The 22,344-nt window shown below is 35.4% G+C and overlaps 1 protein-coding gene across 1 annotated transcript in view; it reads left to right on the forward strand.

Annotated features, from left to right (window-relative positions):
• The window catches only part of LOC141523566 (dynein axonemal heavy chain 8), a 412,522-nt gene that overhangs the window by 331,648 nt on the left and 58,530 nt on the right, over nucleotides 1-22,344 (forward strand). The window contains exons 80-84 of the mRNA XM_074236848.1: nucleotides 7,116-7,237; nucleotides 13,285-13,403; nucleotides 16,803-17,005; nucleotides 18,064-18,137; nucleotides 21,263-21,415. Coding sequence (XP_074092949.1) covers nucleotides 7,116-7,237; nucleotides 13,285-13,403; nucleotides 16,803-17,005; nucleotides 18,064-18,137; nucleotides 21,263-21,415 — 671 coding nt within the window. The remainder of the gene's footprint in view (nucleotides 1-7,115; nucleotides 7,238-13,284; nucleotides 13,404-16,802; nucleotides 17,006-18,063; nucleotides 18,138-21,262; nucleotides 21,416-22,344) is intronic.

Raw genomic sequence — 22,344 nt, forward strand, 5'->3', positions numbered from 1 at the left:
GTACTGCACTGTTGTTTTAATTTACATCTCTCTAATTAATAATGATTTAGAACATTTTTATATGATTATAGATACCATTAATTTCTGAAAACTTGTGTTCATAATCTTTTGGAGAATGACTTGTATTCTTATAAATTTGACTCAGTCCCCTAAATATTTTAGAAATGAGTCCTTTACCAGAAACACTAGCTGTGAAAATGCTTTCCCAGATTTCTCTTATTTCTTCTTCTCTTGATCCATTGATTTTATTACTACAAACCCTTTTTTATTTAATGTAATCAACTTGATCAATTTTGCATTTTATAATGTTCTCTATCTCTTGTTTGGTCATAAACCCTTCCCTTTTCATGGATCTGAAAGATAAACTATTCCTTGTTCTCCTAATTGAGTTATGTTATCACCCTTTAAGTCTAAATCCTGTACCTATTTTGACCTTTTCTAAATATGAAGTGTGAGATGTTGGTCTATACCTAGTTTTTATCATATTATTTTCTAATTTTCTCAGAAATTTTTGTCAAATAGAGTTCTTGTTGCAGAAGATGGTTTTATCAAACAGTAGATTACTATACTTATTAATTCCTGTTGCTTTTGTACCAAATCTATTCCACTGATCTACCACTCTATTTCGTAGTCAGTACTAGACTGTTTTGATGACTGCCTCTTTAAAGTTTTTTAGAAATTCTAAACACTTTTTAAGAAATTTATTTTTTCCCAACTATATGTAAAGATAGTTTTCAGCATTCATTTTTTTGATAAGATTTTGGGTTCTACATATTTCTCCCATCCTCCCTTCCCTTGACTGTGAGTAATCTGATATAGGTTATACATATTAATAATATCACGAAAGAAGAATCAGAGCAAAAGGAAAAATCATGAAAGGGGGAAAAAGATAAAGCCTAAAACAAATCACATTATGTTATCTCCCTTTATGTCTAAATCCTTTACCCGTTTTGACCTGTTTTGTGTATGGGGTGTGAGATGTTGGTCTATGCCTAGTTTATTTCATATTATTCTCTAGTTTTCTCAGAAATTTTTGTCAAATAGTGAGTTTCTATTCTAGAAGCAGAATTCTTTGAGTTTATCAAAAAGTAATTACTGTAGTCATTTGTTACTGTTTCTTTTGTACCTAATCTACTACTACATACTACTCTATTTCTTAGCCAGTACCAAACAATTTTGATGACTGCTGCTTTGTAATATTTTAGATCTTGTACAGCTAGGCCATATTCGTTTGCATTCTTTTTTTAAAAAAAGAAAAATTTTATTATTTTTACAATTTTCCCCCTATTCTTGCTTCCCTCTCCCCACCCCCCACAGAAGGCAGTCTGTTAGTCTTTACATTGTTTCCATGTACTCATTTGATATAAGTTGAATGTGAAAAGAGAGAAATCACATCCTTAAGGAAGAAAAATAAAGTATAAAAGATAGTAAAATCACATAATAAAACAACAGACTTCCCCTCCCCGCCCCCTAATTTGATGGTAATAGTCTTTGGTCTTTATTCAAACTCTACAATTCTTTCTCTGGATACAGATGGTATTTTCCATCACATATAGCCCCAAATTGTTCCTGATTGTTGCACTGATGGAATGAGCAAGTCCATCAAGGTTGATCATCACCCCCATGTTATTGTTAGGGTATCCAATGTTTTTCTGGTTCTGCTCATCTCGCTCAGCATCAGTTCATGCAAATCCTTCCAGGCTTCCCTGAATTCCCATCCCTCCTGGTTTATAATAGAACAATAGTGTTCCATCACATACATATACCACAGTTTGTTAAGCCATTCCCCAATTGAAGGACATTCACTTAATTTCCAATTCTTTGCCACCACAAACAGGGTTGCTATGAATATTTTTGTACAAGTAATGTTATTACCCTTTTTCATAATCTATTCAGGGTACAGATCCAGCAGTGGCATTGCTGGATCAAAGGGTATGCACATTTTTGTTGCCCTTTGGGCATAATAAAATATCCTTTGCATTCTTTTTCATAAATTCCCTTGATATTCTTGACCTTTTATTCCTTCAGATGAATTTCATTACTATTTTTTCTACCTATAAAGTAATTTTTACTTTATGGTAAAATGGAACTGAATAATTTAATTTAGGTAGAATTGTCATTTTTATTATATTAACTCAATCTACTCAAGAGCAAATGATGTTTTTTCAGTTGTTTTGAATTTGACTTTATTTTTGTGAAGAGTGGTTTGTAATTGTGTTCATTTCTGGGTTTCTTTTGGGAGGAATCTATGCTGTCTACAATGACTTTTTTGGGGGGTTGCAGGCAATAGTGATAAGTGATTTGCTGAAGGTCACGCAGATAGGTAATTCCTAAGTGTCTGAACCTGGATTTGAATTCAGGTTCTCCTGACTCCAGGGCTAGTGCTCTATCCACTGTACCAGCTAGCTACCCCTGTCTACATTTACTTTAAGTGGAATTTCTCTATCTCTTGCTGCTGGACTTTGTTGATAACATGCAGAGATGCTGATGATTTATATTGGTTTATTTTATATCTTACTATTTTGCTAAAGTTGTTAATTTTTATATTAATTTTATAGTTAATTTTCTTGGATTCTATATACCATCATATCCTCAGTAAAGAGCAAGAGTTTTGTATCCTCATTGCCAATACTAATTCCTTCAGTTTCTTTTCTTCAGTTTGCTAAAGCTAACTTTTTATTTTAGTTTTTTTGCAAGGCAAATGGGGTTAAGTGGCTTGCCCCAGGCCACACAGCTAGGTAATTATTAAGTGTCTGAGGCTGGATTTGAACTCAGGTACTCCTGACTCCAGGGCTGGTACTCTATCCACTGTGCCACCTAGCTGCCCCTAAAGCTAACATTTTTAATACATTATTGAATAATACTGGTGACAATGGGCATCCTTTTTTTCCACCCCTTATCTTACTGGTAATATTTCCAGTTTATCCCCATTATATATAATGCTTGCTTGATGGTTTTAGATAGATACTACTCAATTATTTTAAGAAAAAACTCCCATTTATTTCTATAACTTTCTAGAGTTTTTAATAGGAATGGGTGCTGTATTTTGTCAGAAGGTTTTTTCAATAATAAATTAGATACTCATATGATTTCTGTTAATTTTGTTATTGCTATGATCAATTATACCAATTGTTTTCCTAATATTGAGCCCCTCTGCATACCTGGTATAAATCCTTTCTGGTCATAGTGTATTATCCTAGTGATTATTTGCTGTATTTGACCAATAATTTTCTATGTTTGTTTCAGCTCTTCCTTGATGCATCATAAAAGGAATTTGGCAGAACTCCTTCACCTATTTCTTTCAAATACTTTATATAGAATTGGACTGAATTGTGCTTTAAATGGTTTGGTAGAATTCATTGTAAATCCATATGATCCTGGAGATTTTTCTAAAATTCATTGATTTTTTTTTCAATTTCTTTTGAAGTATTTATTTCCATTTCTGTTAATCTGGGTGATTTATATTTTTTAAATATTCATCCATTTCACTTATGTTGTCAGATTTGTTGGCATACAGTTGGATAAAATAACTCCAAATTATTACTTTAATTTTTTCTTCATTGGTAGTGAATTGACTCTTTTCATTTTTTGGCTTTCTAATTTTTTTAAATTGAATTAATCAAATATTTTGTTAGTTTTTTCATAAAACTAACTCTTTTATTTATTAATTCAATAATTTTTTTACTTTCAACTTAATCTCTCCTTTGATTTTCAGAATTTCTACTTTGGTATTAAGATTTCTATACCTAATTGAGTAAGTATATTAGTCCCTCTCTGAACTAATTAGGCTCACTCACTGTCCCTCAATTCTTTCCCTCTCCTACTTCATTGCAAAAGCTTTTTTCTTTCTTCTTTTATGTGAAATATCTTAACCCACTTTATCTCTGTCTTCTTTCTCCCAATACATTCCTCTCTCATCCTTTAACTTCATCTTTTTTAATATATTATCCCTTCATATTCAACTCCCAATAGTGCCTTATCTATATATGTTCTTTCCAATTGTCCTAATGTTCATAAGGATTATCAGTATCATCTTCCCATGTAGAAATATAAGTTGTTTGTAACATCATTAAGTCCCTTTTAATTGCCTTTCCTGTTTATCTTTTTATGCTTCAGTTGAGTCTCATATTTGAAGATTAAATTTTCTATTTACTTTTGATCTTTTCATCAGGAAAGATTGGAAGTCCCCTATTTCATTGAATATCCACCTTTTCCCTTGAAAGAGTATATTCAATTTATTTGAATTGGTGATTCTTGGTTTGCAATCCAAGCTCTTTTGTCTTCTGAAATATCAGATTCCAAAGCCCCATGACCCCTTAATGCAGAAGCTACAAAATCTTGTGTTATCCTGACTGTGGCTACATCATAATTGAATTGTTTCTTTCTGGCTGCTTGCAATATTCTCTTTGACATGGGAATTTAACTGTAATCTTCCTGGAAGTTTCCATTTTAGGATCTCTTTCAGAAGCTCCTACTTCTAGAATATTAGAATAGTTTTCCTTGATAATTTATTAAAAGATGATACCTAGCCTCTTTTTTTTATCATGTTTTCAGTTAGTCCAGTAATTTTTAAATTCTCTCTCCTGGTTCTAATTTCCAGGTCAGTTCTTTTTCCAAAGAGATATTTCACATTTTCTTCTAGTTTTTCATTCTTTTCGCTTTATTTTATTGTTTCTTGATTTCTTATAAAATCATCAACTTCTCTTTGCTCCATTTTATATTTTAAGGAAATATTTTCTTCAGTGAACTTTTGTATTTCCTTTTTTCATTTGATGAATTCTATTTTTTAAAGTTTCCCTCTCATTGACTTTTTGGACCTCTCTTTCCATTGACCAAGTTTGGTTTTTAAAATGTTATTTTCTTTAGTTTTTTGTATCTCTGTCACCAAACTGCTGATTTGATTTTCATGATTTTCCTTCATCTCTCTCATTTTCTTCCCAGTTTTTCCCTATACCTCCCTTACTTGATTTTCAAAATCCTTTTTGAGCTCTTTTATGGTCTGAGACCAATTCATAGTTTTCTTGGAGGCTTTGGATGTAGAAGCTTTGACTTTGTTATCCTCTTCCGAGTGTGTATTTTGATCTTCTTATTCCCATAGTTACTGTCTTTGGTCAGATTTCTTTTCTTGTTGTTTGCTCATTTTCCCAGCTTATGTCTTGATTCTAACTCTTTGTCAAGGTGGGGCTCTGCTTCCAGGATGGAAGGTGTTACTGACCCAAGTTTTTTTGGGGGGGTTTCTGTAGCAATTTTCAGAGATACTTCTAGGTATCTGCAAGTTTTCAATTCTTCTAAGGTCTTTATGATATAAGGAGTGGTTTGTACCACTCTTTTGGTCTGTGCTCAAGCATTCCTTTTTGCCCTGGAACTGTGAGAGGATCTTTGTATTTCTGACTTGGCAACTGCCATCTTCCTCTCTGTTGCAGCAGTAAGCTCTTTTGTGTTCTCCTTTTCCTGGGACAGGGACCAATACTGCTACTTAGATCTGAGTATATGCAAAACAACAGAGTCCTGACTCAGTGATAGCAAAGAGACCCCTTTATTCTCCTTCTGACCCCCCTTACTGTCCACAGATTGAGAGTTCTGGAAGCAACTGCTGCTACTGATTCACTGGCTCCCATGGTCTGTGATACAGAGAGTAAAATCCCAAAGAGAATTTATATGATTGAGATAAAACACAAACTACATTCTTCCCCTAGAAAGATACCCTGACATAGATTGCAGGTCAGATTTTAATAGAACCAACATGATGGGGATGGTCCTATAGTGAGTATGATTTATCTGTTGTTGAGCTTTTTTTGTTAGCTTTTAAGATATTGTCATTTAGAAATAAGTGCTTCTAGAAGAATGCCTAAAGGGTAATTTTAAAATCACATCAGAGTGAATAGAACACTGGGCCTGGAGTCTGGAGGCCTGGAGGTCTGGAGTTCAAATGCAGTCTCAGACACTTACTAATTACCTGTGCGTCCTTGGGCAAGTCATTTAATCCCATTGCCTTGCAAAAATCTAAAAAAACTCACAAGCCTGGGCCCTATAAATGGCAAAGTCAAATACCTCAGAGTCTGGCCTGACCTATACCTAAGAGGGCATCAGCATTTATTGTGGGGAGATACCAAGAGCAGAAATTGTGCTACATCCTTTTGTTCTCTCTGCAACTCTTTTTTTTTGTTTTGTTTTGTTTTTTTCCCAAGGCAATGGGGTTAAGTGACTTGCCCAAGGTCACACAGCTAGGTAATTATTAAGTGTCTGAGGCTGGATTTGAACTCAGGTCCTCCTGAATCCAGGACCAGTGCTCTATCCACTGCACCACCTAACTGCCCCTTCTCTGCAATTCTTAAAATTGCATGTGATTTTTTATTATTTTTAGCATAAACTGTCCCCCTGTCCTACATCAAGAGTGAAACTTGAATTATTTTTTTGGGAAAAGACAAAGGATGAGATTCCTAAGGCTTACAGAAATAAATCTCTCATGTCCCACAAGTTCCCAAGTGCATAGACCAACAACCTAGGGTAGAGGGCCCCTCTTCCTATCATGGTTCAATTCTAGAAGAACAAGACTCCAAGGAAAGGATATAAGTTTGTTTGTTTTTCATGTCACTCTTTACTTCATTATGCCCTTACCTAGATATGCAAGAGGAAATCAACAAGCTCTCATTCAGATAGGTATCCATATTCAAGGTAGATCAGTTATAGGACATGTCATAAAATGTGCCCATTTCTAGATGGGCATTTTTAAACATACCTGGACAAATCTAAGCTTTCATTTATAATATTATACTGTATCCAGAAGAAGGCCATAAGGTATAGAGCTGGATATACCTTAGAGATCACCTCATTCAAACCTTGTTCCCCATCTTTATGTGTTTTAGATTTGGAAACCCAGGCCCATAGGATAAGTAAGTAGAAAGCAGAGCCAGAATTTGAATTCATATTTCTGAGTCCAAATTCAGGATTCTTTCCACTATATTATATGTGGCAAATTCTCCATGGGCAAGGCCTTGGAATTTAGGTTAAATACTAGTTGAAGATTTAAAAATCTATTTTAATAGATAATAATTATTTTAATTTTGTTTAAAAGAGAACAATATAATCATGTTCTTACAATACTTTTTCTCTAGGGGGAGCAGCCTTAGATCTCAAAGCCTGTCCTCCCAAACCCTTCAGATGGATTCTTGATATGACTTGGCTAAATCTTGTGGAACTGAGTAAATTACCACAATTTGCAGAAATTATGAATCAAGTAAGTTCCTAACTGATTAAAAATGCAGGTTAATCAATGGAAATAAATATAGAAAAGTTCATTTGGACCTCATTTTTGAGTCTTACCTTTTAAATTACATTCTTTTTTTTTTTCTTTTGCATTTATACTGGATTGGCAAACCCTGGGTGTATCACAGAATTTTTCACAGAATCTCAGAGGTAGAAGGACCTCAGTGTTCACCCAGACCAACTTTTATACCTAAACAAGAATTCCTGTCACAATATTCCTAATAAATAATCATTGAGCCTTTATTTTAAACTTGCTTCAAAAGGTTGTCTGTCAGATTTGGCATCATTAGGCATATTTGTCCATATCCCCAATTCTGGAAAATTCTCTGTGGATCTAGAAAGATTTAATCTTCCTTCCTTCCTTCCTTCCTTCCTTCCTTCCTTCCTTCCTTCCTTCCTTCCTTCCTTCCCTCCTTCATTTCTTTCTTATTAGTCTTTCAAGGGTTTTCTCCTAGTGCTTTTCACTAAAGAGTCAACAAAGTCTGAACAACTACTAGCCTCCTATGGATGCCATAGAAAGAGTTCTAGAGGTCCATTCAACATTGTTCTTAGACAATGAACAGTCTTTGGTGAGGGTCCAGTCCTCCCATAGCTGATGAACCTGGTGATTACAATCATTCTAAAATACAAAGTTATCCAAAGCAAAAAACTTTCAGGTTAACAATTGGCTAGTTGCAATCCAAACAATTACAAAGAAAGGAATTGAAAATAAAAGAATCTGGCAAATTTGGAAGAAAGTTTGGAAAAGTTTGGAAAGACCAAATGAATTTCCCATTTCAAAGTAAAAACCCAGTCCTTAAAGTGTTCCCAGGGTAGCTGGAGTTCCGCAGTAGCTTTTAGGGGTCTGTTACCATCAGGTTAGAAACTGAACCTACCTATAGGTTTATTCCTTCAGAGAAAGTAATAATACCTGTTGAAAAATTGAGCTCCTGTCAATGCAAAGGATAACCCAAATTCTCTTCAAGGATACCTGTACCCCAAATGAAAGTCCAAATTTACCCAGAGATAGGAAGAACAAAATTACTCAAAAAGAAAGCAAACAAACCCAGTTGGTCCATGAACTCATGACTCCCAAATAAAGAAGGATTAAGTATCTAATGCTGATAGAAATCACCCTCCCAAATCTCAGACAAGTCAACAAATCTATAAACCAGAGCCCAGGGAAGAGGTTCCCTCTTCCCACCACAGTTTAATTCTAGGAAGAACTTCATTCCAAGGAAAGGGATATTAATCAGGTTTTATCAAACACTATCTTTTTCATTATCTCTCTACCCTAGGGATAGAAGTGGAAATCAACAGGGTCCTTTTGCAGAAATGTACTCAATGTACAAGGTGGATCAGGTGTAGCACAGCAGTTTATTTCTTCTACATATTTTTTAAACACTAAAGACTCAGAAGTGAACTGACAAATACCTAAAGAATATACTAGTAACTTATAGCTCCTCTTATACTTTCTCAGAAAGTTGATACTTAAAACATCAAACTTTATGGCACAGCTGAACAGGTACTCCAGTAACACCACAGGTCTGTATGATGCAAAGAATTCATCCAACTTAAATATCATCTGCAAAGCAGGGCATAGCTTAAAAGTATTCTCCTGGAGCAAATTAACTTCTCCTCCATACCCTTTATTATTGGGCAACTTGTAGCCAAGCCTAGGAGCCCCCAAATTGACAAGATTTCATTCAAGGTCAAAAAATATCCATCTCAGAAATGCTGGATCACTTGTGATCAGGAAAAGAAATAGAAAGCCAAGAGGCATCCAGAGGCTCAAGGTCTAGTCTTAGGCTCATCTAGGATATAATCATATTGGTTTCAATCATTATGGGAGGTAAGGTGAGAGGAGCATCATCCACAGACCAGATGTGTAAGAGAAAGCTCAAGGTGTCAACATGTTCACTAGACAAGAAGAGAAAGCAACAGCAGAAGTCAATTCTCCTTTTAAACCTACTGAATGGATAGTTCTTGTTCCTTGGTCAGTTCTCTTTGATGCATCCCCTTTTTTGTCATTCAAAGCAACTATGAGACACGTTGGATAGAGGATCAGGCCTAGAGTCAGGAAGACCTATGTTCAAGTAAATCCTCAGACACTTAACTAGCTATGTGACTTTGGGCAAATCACTTAACCCTGTTTGCCTCAGTTTCCTCATCTGTAAAATGACCTGGAAAAAGAAAAGAAAAACCACTTTAGTAACTTTGTCAGGAAAACCCCAGATGGGGTCAGAAAAAAGTCAGACACTACTGAAGCTACTGAACAACAATTATTTTTAACATAAATACTAACTAAAAACCTATGTTCACTTCTTCACCAAAAGACCAGGGTGCATATGTCATCAAAAGTAGAAGACTCAGGGTGAATACTTAACTCCATGGGAAATAACCCAATCAGGCAGATGTCACAAGTTCTCTGTTTCCTCACACCTCCATTGAATGTTTTTATGTTTTGCTTTGAATTTGAACTCAAGTCCTTCCTGAATCCAGGGCCAATACTCTATCCATTGCTCCACCTAACTGCCTAACTGCCCCCATGAATGTTTTTAAGTGCTCATTTCAAGTGAAAAAGGAAAATGCAGGGGCGGCTAGGTGGCGTAGTGGATAAAGCACCGGCCCTGGAGTCAGGAGTACCTGGGTTCAAATCTGGTCTCAGACAATAATTACCTAGCTGTGTGGCCTTGGGCAAGCCACTTAACCCCATTTGCCTTGCAAAACCTAAATATATATATGTGTTTATAAGGGATGTATTGTTATTGTTGATGTAGTGGGCTGTGTGTGATTTCATCTGATATTTAACTCTGTATTCTGTAGTTGGTACTTACTGACAAACACTGAAGCAGAGTCAGAGTGGCATTGATCTTATGATAAAATTGCCATCCCACCACAGCAAACAATAGTGTTCCTTTTTTATGACAATTATGCACATTCATGTCAAGCCAATTAAGAGCACATTTCTCTGCCCATTTGTGGTTGGTTGGAGTAATGAGAGTAAAGGTCATAAATTCTGCTCTTTTATGCACCATTTAATTTTGTCCTCTTCTGAGGGCACAATCTGCACCTAATGCCCTATCTGTTAATTGTGAGCCCTGGGTCATGAAGGAGTCTTAGGGGAAAGAGTGTGGCTAGACACCACCAGTCCTGGTGGCAGGTCATCTTCATATATGAGAGCATATTATTTAATTGACATTTGCTATTAGATTTGAAGAAGGAAATATTTGCCATGTCTTCTTGTGCTAGAACTTCTAGTGTACAATATTCTAGACATTAAGCATGGTTATAATTAGCTTATACTTTGCTACAAAAAAAATTTGGTAGCTACTTAATGACTTTAATTCTCTTCTGATTGTTGTCTCTGTGCTGCTATATCATTTTAATTCATATTTATATTTCTAGATTTTTATGCCAATATTTTAGTTTGTCCTGCCTTGCTATTAATTGAATACCTTCATTGACCATGATCATTCATGATTATCCCTGCTGCTACTATAATTTACTTACTGAGTGGGAGTCAGGAGATCTAGGCACTAACCTATCCATTTTGCTACTAGCCTTATGCATTTATCACATAGTAGGAGATTAATAAATGTTTGTTGATTGATTGACATATTACCTGGGACAAGTCACTTTCCCTCTTAGAGTTTTTTCCCTAAATTGCAAATTATGTTTAAGGTCCCTTCTTGCTCCAAAAATATTATAACCCAGTGTCTTATGAAGGAAGGGGGATGGGGAGGAAGGAAGGATAAATTTATTATGCATCTACTATGGCAGTTATTATACAAATTACTAAGGCTACAACTACAAACAAAATTCCCACTCCCTGTCCTCAAGGAGCTTACATTATAAGTGTTAGACTTAAGGGGAAGAAAAGGAGTTTAAAGAAATCTCTCTGATTTTTAGTGCCTTTAATTTTTTGCTATGGAAAATTTGTACTGTTTATTCAATGTGGGAACACCTTCAAATAGTTTATGGTGCCTGCCTGTGATAAACCTTAACTACAGGAACAGATATTGGCAAAAAAATTTTGCTTTGTTCAGTCATTTGAGCAAAGGATTTTTGATTGTTGCCTGAATTTAATTGTTGTCCAAAAATGTGGGACTCTAATTTTTCTTTGTCCATATCATCGTCATCTTTCCCCCCTTTACCAAAGTTTAAAGATTTTTACATTTACAAACATTCCCATTTTTTAAAAAATATTTTACACTAAAGACACCTTTGTTTCATATGACAAGATGCAATCTTTGTCCTTGTGTAGAAAAGTAAGGAGTTTACTTTTGTAACTGGCAAGTTGTCTTTGTAGAGGTACTCAGAGTCTTCTCTCACAGATATTGCTGTCTGATATTTGATTCAATTTAATATTCACATATCAAGATAGTCTTTGAAATGTACTTGTGTACCTACTTTGGTTGATTTTTGGCATCTAATACAAGCTACAGTTACCTTGTCATGAATTCATAGAAAATTTTTTTGTACTCTTTTTCAATAGGTCAAAGATAAGTAATAAAATGTATTCATAGATAAGATTTAATAATGGCAAATCCTCTTTTTAGCTCTTGGAATCCATAGTGACATTTGTTTATCTGGTTTTGATAATTTCCATGACATATCATTCTTTTAACAAATTTTTATTTTTTTTTCTGTCCATATAATAGAACCTAAGTTAATTTGTGTATAACTAAATTCTTTGTTTCTGTGATCAATATTAATTTTAACTCCAACTTCTCTTACACTTTTTCACTTCAAACATAACATACCAACTCCCTCCCTTCCCCTAGCAAAAACTGTCCTGAAATTCCTATTTTGTCCACACTAAAACCAAACAAGCCAAACCAAACATTCAAAGATAAAACACCAGGAGTCAGAAGAAAATGCAAAGGCACATAACATATCATGTGAGCTGTGCTTAATTCTTTCTTTTATCTCTTATGGGGCAAAGGACTTCTTTTCACTTGTTCACTCCCTTCAAGAAATCTAGATGAGTTCTATTTCATGTCCTTATTCTTCAGACTGGGACAGAAGGTTGGGTACTAGGATGAGAGTGATTACACAAGCTATGTTTCAAAATACATTCTTTACCAGAGTCCCATTCACACACCCCTTACAACAAATCAGAATCTCTGGGGTTAATTAGGATTTAGAGCTGAGGCTCTTGAGTTTGGGGTACATGAAATCACAAAAACAATATGCTTTAGAGGCAAGACTCGAATTCAGAGGACTTTTTAGGTTCTCCTGTCATCCATTTGTGGATGAGTACACTCTTCAATTTTTAAGTTTTACTTAAAAAGAACTGTCAAGTATATTTTGGAGGAAGTTATTTATATATATATATATATGTATATATATATATATATATATATATATATACACACATATGTGTGTGTGTGTGTGTGTGTGTGTGTGTGTGTGTGTGTGTGTGTATTGGAACTGGGCCCTTTTCCAATTTTGAAATTCAGTGATTCTGTAATTAAATATCTCTTATAGGCACAATCAGTTTAGAAAGAACTGAAAACAAAGAACCTGAAATTTAGCTAAATGTTCCATAGTTTATACAATAATATTTCTTTTTCTCCCACCCTCTTCTCTCTCCCCTCCCTTCCCCCTCCCCTCCCCTCTTCTCTTTCTCCTGCTGATGCAAATCATTGGCACTAAGCTTGGGATACCTGAAGTCATCCATTTTTGAGTGAGGTTTAATTTTTAAGTTTTACTTAAAGAAAACTAGAAAAACTGAAAAAAGTATGTTTTATTTCCAGTCAGTGACAAATTATTTATTGAATATTACTATTTTTGTATAATTCTGCCTTGTGGGTAGGAGATGCAAAAAAAGTGAAGCAATCAAGAAGATTAAAATTAAAATCTATAGATTAAAAAATAAATTTTCACTGAAAAGGATGCTTCTCCAAATTTCTTGAGAGTTCTCTCCAATATTAACTTATAGTTGAGTTTGTATATGTAAATATATGGGTATTGATTTATCACTACTATTATTTTAATATTTAATATATAACTGCTATTTTTTGTTGCTCTTAGATATCGCGTAATGAAAAGGGATGGAAAAACTGGTTTGATAAAGATGCTCCTGAGGAGGAAATTATTCCTGATGGATATAATGATTCACTAGATACTTGTCGCAAACTTTTGCTTATCAGGTGAAGATTGATATTTATGAGATTTGTAAGCATTCATTGGTCAGCAAATGACAATTCTTTCTACATTAAATTTAGGTTTTGGCATGGCCTGTTAGCCTAAGTAACACAGGTGCTTCTTGGCAGCTGGTATGGTGGATAGAATGCATCACTTGAAGTCAAACCCCATCTGTGATGACTAATTGAATGACCCTAGCCAAGTCACCTTATCTTTAATGTGTCCTAGGAAACTCCCTATTAAATCATAGAGCATAGGATCTAAAGTTGGAATGGACTATAAAAACCATTGAATCTACACTCTTCTTTTTATAGATGAAAACATTGAAGCACAAAGAGTGTGCCTGCTCAGTGACTTGTCCCTGGTCACACTGCTAGTAAGAGCCAGAGGCTGGAGTTAAACTCCAAGTTATTTGCCTTACCTTTAATGATTGCAATCTACAGTTGATGGGGAAGGATTTTACATCAGAGGGCTAAGCAATACTTTGTGCCTCTGTCACATAGTTCTTTGTGCTGACTATTCAGGTTATTTACAACTAAAAAGGAAAAAGAAAGAAAAGTTATATATTTTAAGTCTGGCGTTAATGTTTTTCTTATTAGAATTTGAAGAGATTGTTTATGATTCATATTGATCACATTTTTCTCAATTACATTTTTTCACAAAGTTGAAATGTCATTGAAGTTTATAAAGTATACCGTTGTGTCACCATAGAAATGTTGTGGGGTTGTTGTCATATCAAATTTAGGATTGAGAATTTCTTTGAATAGTGCAAGAATTCACAATCACCCCTGGGATTTAAAACTGCTTAAGACTTGTTATAGAAGCCTAAAAAGTGTAAAGATTAAAATCTTTCCCTTTCTGTAGAAGTAGCAAGCAATTTATTAGCTTTTAGAGGGCAGGAGAATAACAAAAGGTTAGGTGAGGTTTGTTTGGGAGACTATGACAGAAACAGAGACATCCAGGGAGAGCTGGCTGGGCCGAGATTTTGGGGAGTCTATGAGGAGAATTTAGACCAGATTTTTATAGTCTTTTTATAGTTCTCAAAGAATGAGAACTGAGGGGTATGGAGACTGAGAGTAAAGAGGAAATCCCTCACCCTCTTATGTGATTTATATGTAATTACCAGATTGAACCTTGGGGGTGGGAATAAGGAGAGTTACAAATTTTACAACTAGCAATGGAACAAGAGGATCAATTTACATCACAGGAGCAGATAACATTTTTTTTGCAAAGTTTAACAATATAAAAGATTACAAAGTCTGTTTCCAATTACAGATCTCCTATATTCATAACTCCCTACATCATATTTTCATAACTCCCTGCATCAGAAATAGAGTAAGGGTTCTGGTCCACTGAAGTGACAAGTGTCATTTGGACAATTAGAAAAAAAGGAACAAAACTTTTTATCTTTCCTCTTTATTTTTTGTTTTGTTATTAGTACTTTTCCAGCTGGCCAATTCTGCTTTTTAAGGCATTCTTCTCCTCATTTGCTTTTTGGGTTGCTTTTTTCAATTGGCCTAAACTGGTTTTTAACATTTTATTTTCTTCATTTTTTTTTGTATTTTTTTCACCAAGCTGTTGAATTGGTTTTCATGATTTACCTACATTGCTGTCATTTCTCTTCCCAATTTTTCCTCTACTTCCCTTACTTGTTTTTCAATATTTTTTTTAACTTATCCATAGCTGAGCCCATTTCCTATTTTTCTTGAAGGCTTTGGATACTGAAGATTCAGCTTTATCATTTATTGTATATTTTGATCCTCCATGGGACCAAAGTAATTTTCTGTTATCAAGTTCTTTTTCTGTTGTTCACTCATTTTCCTTAATCTATGATTGATTTACTGCACTTCCAAGGCTTTGGGGAGGGGGTTTGGGGATACCCCACAGGGACCTTAATTCTTCCAAGGTCTTATGAGAGGCTCTGCCTGCTCTCTTGCCTGCTCTCTGGTCTAGTGGTGACCTCAGGCCTTGCGCTCTGCCCTGGACCTATGAAAAGGGTTCCTGCTCCTTTACAGTAGTATTGGGGGGGGGGGGCAAACTGCGAGCTGGATCTGAGTGTGGGTAAACAGCAGAGTCCTGCCCCAGGGAGAGCAGAGAGACCTCTGCTGTCTCCCCTGACCCCCTTACCATCTGTGGATTAAGTGCTCTGGAAGTGCTGAGTGGCTCTGCAGTTTCCTACAACAGGTTTCCACTGCAGGACTGCTTTGAGTCTGGCAGTAGCTGGGGCTCCCTGCTCATTCTGATGCGGCAGAGTTTTCTCACCATCCCTTCAAGCTGTCCCTGGTGATCTCAAGGCCAAGCAACCTGGAAACTGCCCCCTCTGCCACAGATCTAGGTGCAGCCAGGGACCCAGGCACCATGTGGGCTGTTCCTGGAAGGCTGGACCTGTTTTGTTCTGGCCTGGCTGCACTGTGTCCAGGCTGTGCTGTGGTTCTTTCCAAGTCCTAGTCCAGGTGAAATAGATTTTTCCTGTGGATTTTCTAAGTTGTCTTGGACTGGGAAATTTTGTCAATCAGTCTTTCTGTATCACTTATTCTGTATTTTGGCTAGAGCCAGGTATTTTCAGGGATGAGTTTCTGGGAATTCCTGCCCTCACACTGCCATCTTGGTCTACATTTTATTGTTAATTATTGTTAATTGTTAATACTAAGAAATCCAGTGAGAGGTTTTGAATGTCTTGTTTATATGTACTACCCTGATTTTCACTTAGATGTAGCTTCCCCATCAAGCCCTATAAAGCACATGAATATTAGGAACTGAATACATGTGAATCAACTTAGATCAAGCTCCCTCTTTTGACAAGACATGAAGTGACTTAGGAGGAATAAGATTCCAGGTCTCCTTTACTCTAAATCTAGTGTTCTTGTCACTAGACTTTTGACTGTCTCCTTAATTTCAAGGACTCCTTTTACCCTTTGACTTTGCATTATGGAATCTCAATGTCCAATACAATCTATGATGTCACAATTAGAAAAGGAAAAAACACTTTCATCTTCACCTCTCCTGGAATATATACATGAAGGATTACTAAGCTGGAGCTAGTGTCTGCCTTATATAACTATTAGTTAATCAAGTTGCTAAGTAGTTTTAGGGAAAATGTATTTTCTCACTTAAAGAATGAGGTTTTAGGACTCTATACTATATCTCAGGCTCTTCTAACTTAAAGATTCTACTGTCCTCTAAATTTGAGCAGGGAGGGGATCTTTGTGACTGATCAGGGAGAGCTTCTTTCAGCATACCTTCAGGATCTCCTGCCCTATCTACTGGGCATATTCTCACTTTTTCTTCCACACCTCTATAAGGTTAAAAATTCTAGATTTCCATGTTCCTATTAATTAAATTATACTGTTTAAACTTAGAATAAAAATGAACACATTGAAGTTATTTTCTTCAATTTTCTCTAGGTCCTGGTGCCCAGATCGTACTGTTTTCCAAGCAAGAAAATATATTGCAGATTCCTTAGAAGAAAAATACACAGAGCCAGTCATCTTAAACCTTGAGAAAACTTGGGAAGAAAGTGATACACGAACACCTCTTATATGTTTCCTGTCCATGGGGTCTGATCCCACTAATCAAATTGATGCTCTTGCTAAAAAACATAAACTGGGTATGAGCAAAATGCCATTCATTTGGATTGGTGCATAATTGGTACATTGTTTAACTCCTTATCTTTAATGTATCCTAGGGAGCTCCCTATTAAATCATATAGATAGAATCTAAAGTTGGAATGGACTTTAAAAACCATTGAATCTGGGGGCGGCTAGGTGGCACAGTAGATAGAGCACCGGCCCTGGAGTCAGGAGTACCTGAATTCAAATCTGACCTCAGACACTTAATAATTACCTAGCTGTGTGTGGCCTAGGGCAAGCCACTTAACCCCATTGCCTTGCAAAACCGAGAGAGAGAGAGAGAGAGAGAGAGAGAGAGAGAGAGAGAGAGAGAGAGAAAGAGAAACCACTGAATCCCCACACCCTTCTTTTTATAGATGAAGATGCTGTATTTATTCTTTGAAATCCCCCCCTGAAAAAAAATTGAGTTGATGAAATAAATATTTGACTTCATTATTCCTTTCATAGGTTTAGGGTAAGCATGCCACTATAAAGGCATATTAAGATAATAATAATGTCTTGTCAGAGCTCATGGAGTATAAACCTTTCATTTCAGAGATAAAGACACTGAGTTCAGAGAGACTGAGTGGCTTGCCCTGGGTTACACAGAGGCAGAATTTTAAGCTAGATTTTCTGAATCTAGGGTCATTGTCCCATACTGTGTCCTTTAGATGTCAGTGAGTGCACTATTAATGGAGAAAAATATCCAACTGTATGATGGGAGATGAAAACTGAATAGAACTGGAATCAGAAAGTTAAATGTGGCCTCAGACACTAAGGAGTTATGTGATTTTAGGCAATCCTATTTGCCTCAAATTCCTCATCTGGAAAATGAGTTGGAGAAGGAAATAGCAAACTCCTCCAGTATCTTTGGCAAGAAAGTCCTAAATGAGAAACTGCAGAGTCAAATTTAACTTTCTGATTCCAGGCCCAGCTCTCTATCCACTGCACCACTTAGCTATCACCTAGCTGACACATGGACAGAAAATCAAAATGAGCTGTATCATTATTACACAAGGTGAGGATATGTAACAGTGACATTTTGCATATATTACAGAATGCAGGACAATCTCTATGGGCCAAGGACAAGAAGTTCATGCTCGCAAACTGGTACAGACATCAATGCAACAGGTATGTAAGAAGGAAGAGTCTAGATGCTTTCTTTTGTCATCTAAAATTTCTCTTTATGTGCATTCATTTCTATATCCTGCACATTTATGAATTTTTGCTCTAATTAGAAATTTCTGCCCTTAGATACTTCTCTGACATGAACAACATTTTGAAAAAGCAGGTAGATATTTACAAACATGGAGATGAACTATATATATCCTTGTAATAGAAACTTCATTTTTTCCCTTATTTATGTATTTAATATAAACTTTCAGTTATCCTTGGATATATTTCCTATGAAAAATCATAAAATTTCAAACCAATTTCTTTTTTTAACATCCATGGGAAAACACTGTTTTGGTGACTGAGGTTCTGTTTTCTCTGAGCACAGAAAGCTATTCAACTTATTTGACAACAGAACTTTTCAGGCTATCATGTAGCTATGCTGCATAAGTGAGTCTATATTCCCAGAGACCCAAATTTAGCAATCTTGGAATTTCATGATATAGTAATAACATATAGTACTTACAAAGTCATAGATGAGGACAATTAAAATTCAATTTTTGATTAACTTCAGGCATTTTTTTTTATTAAGGATAGTTTTAGCCAAAGAACAAGCACTTGAAAATGCTGTTTAAGTATTTATATTAATTTTATTAATAACTGTAAACTGAATAGAATTCTGAGTTATAATTCACATAAAACCTATTAAATATACAGAGCATTAATTCTGTAGAAATACCATGGACCTATAATAGTAACTGAAGAAATTGTACTATTTAAAAACAAGATAAGTGCTTATTTTTAAACTTTTCATGATATAATAGCAGTAATAGCCTTGGTTCCACATATGCTTTGAAATGAATGACTAGAAGTTTAATGAAGAAAAAAAATTATTTTAGTTATCAACCTCTTCTAGCTGCTCATTAATCTCCAGAAAACCATAAACCTTGATCTTTTTTTACTTAATTTTAATAAATATCATGTGGAAATGTTAGGTAAACAGTCTGTTCTTAGTGAACCAAAGTATTTATTTTATAGAATAAATCTTCAGTTACATTTTGTACCTCTATTGCTGTCACTTCCACAAATGAAGAATTTGTTACCTTAGTACTTATATCCAAGAGGTCCATTTTAATTACAAGCTCCTGCACTGGTGTGATTTAGAAGAAAGAGCAATGGATTTGAAATCACAGAACCTAAGTTCACATCTTAACTCTGTTACATAGGATTATCACTTCACTCTTTGGACCTCAATCTATTAAGCCATAACAGAAGGGGCTAGATTAGATAACCTTTAATGTGCCTTCTAGCTATAAATATATGAACCTATGTTTTTCTGTGTTTTATTTCTCACAATGGAGGGAAATGCTAATGAAATTTCTTAGTATAAAAACCTTGAGTGTACCATACATAGTTCATTCATTGTCTAGAAAATACTCAGGAAATTGGTCCTTACCCAATTATTTCTCAGGCATAGTTTGTTGAGGATACATTGGCTTGGTGTAGTTGAATGTATATTTTTAATGCGTGAATTTCAAAGAATTTTATTCTGCAGCAACAATGGCATTATGTCTAGTGTTAAACACTGCTAGCACAATGTGACCTATAGATGAATGCTTAATAAATGTTGCAGATAATGATAATTCATGAGGAAAACTTTGCCAAGTGACTCCTGATTCAAAAAAAAAAAAAGAATTGTATTTGGGTTCTACTTTCCAAAACAAAGTGAAAAGTTTAAATACATTAGTCCTCTTTCTGTCATTGGTACACTATGCTAAGAGCATTAAAGTTCAAAGTTTTATAACCCTCCATTTTTTGCCTTCTTTCTTCTAGTTTCTTATTACTATTCTCAGCATTCATTACTAGTTCCACAAATATGTTATGCACAAAAGATTCTCGTGTTAGATTTTGGGGGTGAATATGAAGATGTGTAAAACATAGACCCAGTTTAATGGGAGATATGCTAACTGTACAACTAGAGTATCTGGATTGTTCTTAAGCTATGTAGGGGATGACTTAGGGGGAAGGGAACCAGGCTCAGCCATCTAATGGCAAATCATTGCTTTCAGTTTTGGATTTAATACCTTCCAACAATAACTTGTTATTTTTTAGTAATACTAGCAAAAGAATATGAATCTAGTGGATTGTTGTGTGCCTGCCGGCTAACTTATCCATTACTTGTCCCAGAGAAACATTGAAGAGGCAGTAGACAAAGATGACAAATTCTCCATTTATTCAACAGAATCCAGGAGCTTAAATACCCCCTTAATTCCTGGTTTTCTCCCAATTTATGTGGTGTTTTTCAATTAGCAAATCAAACAAAAGCCTCAATGCTCCAGGACAGCAGATGATAAAGTTTACTTCCTCAAGCTAGCACTCCCTCACAGTATCACTATTGCTGGTTTAGTGTTTACATACAATGCTCTAGGAAGTGCCAAAACATAAGGAACAGATGAGAAGATCCTGAGAGCTGACCCTGATAGGTAGGCTATTTGATGCATGTGGGCAAGAGGACTGATAAGTCATTCCTAGTCACACAATGACTTTCCTGTGACCCTCAACAGTCTCTTACAGTAGATCAGTCTTTTATTTTTTTTAGGTATTTTGCAGGGCAATGTGGTTAAGTGGCTTGCCCAAGGCCACACAGCTAGGTAATTATTAAGTGTTTAGGGTCAGATTTTAACTCAGGTACTTCTGACTCCAGACTGGTGCTCTATCCACTGTACCACCTAGCTGCCCCTAGATCAGTCTTTGTAAAATGTTATGTATTGAATTTGCTGCTACTTGGTTTATTATAAAGAATGAAAATGTATATTTAGGGCCTGGCCATTCTAGTCTACAAAGTACTCATTTTTATCCCTAGATGGTTCTCATACTGCATATCTAAGGCTAGCTTTTTTTCTTCTGCTCATCTACTAGATAATGCAGAAAATTATTTTAAATCCATTTGGTTTTGAAAGTTATTAGTTCATCAAAGTAAGTGAAATGACCACATGAAAACATGAAAAAGTTTTTAAACCATATATGGAATAAAAGAATTTTATATATCTGTTCTACAACAATGCAAAAATGACATCATTGACTATTGGTTTTTGATGCAAATTTTTACTGAAATTGAGTAACAAATTGTTTTTTGGATATAGGGCGGCTGGGTCTTACTTCAGAATTGTCACCTTGGTCTAGAGTTCATGGAAGAATTATTAGAAACACTACTTACTGTTGAAGCTAATAATGACACTTTTCGAGTTTGGATAACTACTGAAGCACATGACAAATTTCCAATCACATTGCTACAGGTTGGTTGCATGACATCTGGAATCTCTGATAACTATGGAACCATGAGCAAATCATTTCCTTCTGTTTCCTCTTCTGTAAAATGGTTATAATCACACACTACCTATCCCCATAGGATTTGACCTGAGGAAAGCCTTTGGAAATTTCACAGTATTGTGGAAATATGAGTTGTTAAATTGTTCTAGCTCCACAAATGAGTCTGTAGTAATTTGGATAAATATAGAATTATTGAGGACACTAATCTCCACTATAAAAATCATATGCTGTCATCAAGATTAGGTAGTTAATATTCCCACAAGTGAATTTTAGCACTGTATACTGATTTATGGTTTATTTAATTTAATCAGTGGGTACTTAACTGAACTTCACCTACAGTTAAATGTATCATTAAAACTGTTTGACTTTTTCAAATTAGAGACTTTTTTTTTGACTCATGAACTTTTCATGAATAAAACTGTTGCAGTTTCTCACGATGAATCATGGATTGACCCAGGAATGCAGGTGTAAAAAGAAAACAAGAGATTTATTAAGAAACGGTTAGAACACAAGGAGAGTGATAGAGAAAGTTAAAAGAAATTAAAGGCCATATGGATTTTAGTAATGCAAATTAACCATGCAGGCTGGCTGCTAGATTGACAGAGAAGTAGCACCTACCAGTCTCCTTAAAATGCTCCCCCTCAGGGCCCATGGAGAAAGGCAGTGTCTTGAGAGTTGTCCAAATCTAGCATGGGAGAGTTTGCCTTTTGGGAGTGATGCATTGGAGAGTTTGATTCAGGTCAGGGTGGTCTTAAGATGATTTTTGTGCGCCTGTGTAATTTAGCTTGCCTTACTAGTGAGACCATGGCCATGGTCGACTAGAGATCAAGGTGAAATGTTTTAAAAGAGGGTTATGGGAATCAATAGGATTACAAGATTTTAACAGTGCAAACCA

Source organism: Macrotis lagotis, chromosome 5 (assembly GCF_037893015.1).
Source record: "Macrotis lagotis isolate mMagLag1 chromosome 5, bilby.v1.9.chrom.fasta, whole genome shotgun sequence".
NCBI lineage: Eukaryota > Metazoa > Chordata > Mammalia > Peramelemorphia > Peramelidae > Macrotis > Macrotis lagotis.